Source organism: Palaemon carinicauda, chromosome 3, assembly GCF_036898095.1.
Source record: "Palaemon carinicauda isolate YSFRI2023 chromosome 3, ASM3689809v2, whole genome shotgun sequence".
Classification (NCBI taxonomy): domain Eukaryota; kingdom Metazoa; phylum Arthropoda; class Malacostraca; order Decapoda; family Palaemonidae; genus Palaemon; species Palaemon carinicauda.
The window spans coordinates 6,747,769-6,750,068 of record NC_090727.1 but is presented as its reverse complement, the minus strand read 5'-3'; the positions used below and the strand labels follow the sequence as shown (position 1 = coordinate 6,750,068).

The following is a 2,300-nucleotide window of genomic DNA, read 5'->3' as shown; positions in this document are numbered from 1 at the left end:
TTGTACTACAACTTGTGAGTAAGATGCCAGTGAACTAATTAGTGTTCAAGTGAACTAGTTTGTGTCATAGTTTATATTATTAGACGTAGTTTGCCTCGATACACCTCCAAGGAATCGCCAAGCCGGAGGTTTCATGTCGCCTGAGGCGATATGACGTCATCATAGAAAACGGAGCGTTTTCTACTAGCTACGATGGCCAACAACTTTCCAATGGCTGCGAGACTTAAACCAAAGACTACAGTTGGTTTAAAATTTTCGTGTTCCCCTAATTATGAGTCGGCATGTGATGTCATATTTAATAAGTTAAAAATAAGTGAAAAAGACATACGAGGGTTTCAGAACATACCAAATAACAGAGTGGCTGTGAAATTTATTGAGGAGAAGGTTTTTGATGTCTTCATACGAGAGTACGAAGACAAAGTGATTCATTTCGGTAATGGCGAAAAGGCCCTAGTAGTAAATTTGAGTAGTGTATATACCTATGTATCAATACGTTATGCACACTTTGATATAGAAGACTCCCTTTTAATTAGTGTCCTCGAACAGTATGGGAAAGTTCTTCATCTCAGACATAATACCTTTTCTCATGGGAGAGCGAATGGTCTAGAAAATGGAACACGCACTGTGAAAATGGAAATAAAGAAAAATATCCCATCCTCCATAAATATTTGTGGTTATAATGTTGTGTTTTTATATAATGGTCAGAAAAAGACGTGTTACAAGTGCGGAAGAGACTCTCATATGGCAGTTAACTGTAATATGGATAGTGAGCCTAAGTTAAATATTTTTAATTTGAATGATTTCCCAGCAATGCCCGGCAAGGATTCTGATAAGGGTCGGATATCAGAAGAAGATGGTACTCCTGATGTTCAACTGGCAACAGGTAATGAAGGAAATGTGGATCAACCATGTGATGGAAAGAATACTGAAAATGATAAAGAAGAATCCAGCAACCACGGAGAGGACCAGATAGGCGACTTATGCGAAGCAGTAGGAGAACAACTAGTGACCATTCCCTCATCCAAGAATATTGATGATGTTGCTGTTCATCAACACTCAGTCGAAATAGAAGGTCGATCACGTGACCTAGAGGGTCATGTTCCAGGTAATGGTGATAATTTAACAGATACCGACAGTGATAGTGACATCTTTGCAATAAAAAGTGCACCTGAAGGAGCTTCTCAAGTTACCGAAATAACTGAGGATAAGGGGCTTCCACCACAAGATGAACCTCGTATTCCTTACACAGTTGAAAGTCTCTTTCCCGTTGAGGATGGTGTAAATGAAGAACTGGGAAATCTTAAGGAAATCAATATAGCGGTTTCAGTGCATAGGGATGATGAATCAGTGGATGGTGCTACTGAAGAACGTGACATGGATATAGAGGTAAATAAAGTCAGTGATATTGAAGACGATTTGAAAAATTATGATAAAGGCTCAGACGTGATGCCAAAAGGCCAGTGGAACATAGATTTAGATACTGTAGGTAAATTAAAGTTAATTAGAGGAAAATCCAATAAAGAAAAAAGGAAGGAAGAAAAAATGAATGGAAAAGATAGGTTGTCAAAGAAAAAGAAAAAGTAATTGTTTCAGTGTTCGTTGTTGTAATGGCTCTTTCTGTTGCCACTTTAAATATTAATGGCTTAAATGAGGTAATTAAACAAATGAAAGTTGTGTCCCTTATCATGTACTATAAAATTGATATTCTATTGATTCAAGAACATAACGTAAAAGATATTTCAGGGTTGAGTTATCTCACTAATTTTATGTGTATTGTGTTCAATCCATCAATCAATTTAAAAGGAGGTACAATGATTTGTATAAATAATAAAACAAATGTTAAACTTTTAACCAAGGAGATGGATACTAACGGTAGAATTGTTGGTGTAAGGGTATGTTACAATAACTGCATTATACCTATTATAAATGTGTATGCTCCATCTGGTGCCAGTAAATTTGCTGAAAGGGAAGACTTTTTCAAGAATGAAATATTGTATTACCTGCGACATAATATTGATTATCTTATTTTTGGAGGTGATTTCAACTGTATAACATGCACAAGAGATTGCAGTAATAATAACAAAGCCTTATTGTCTAAGTCTATGAGTACTCTCGTGAAAAACCTTGCTCTGAGAGATAATTACAAATTCGCAAACAGGATATTAGAATACACTTATATACGGGAAAACTATGGATCCAGAATAGACAGGATTTATACGGTAAAATTATTTGATAATATAACATCTGTAGACACCATTCCAATAAGTTTCTCAGATCATAGTATGGTTGTTTTGAAATTA

General features: G+C 35.7%; 1 protein-coding gene across 1 annotated transcript; it reads left to right on the top strand.

Annotated features, from left to right (window-relative positions):
* Positions 1–978: 978 nt before the first annotated feature.
* LOC137636723 (uncharacterized) lies at positions 979–2,026 on the top strand (the record flags this gene model as incomplete). The annotated part of the gene is made up of 1 exon (XM_068369106.1): positions 979–2,026. A coding segment is annotated over one exon (606 nt), but the record flags the coding sequence as incomplete, so codon positions are not given.
* Positions 2,027–2,300: the final 274 nt, after the last annotated feature.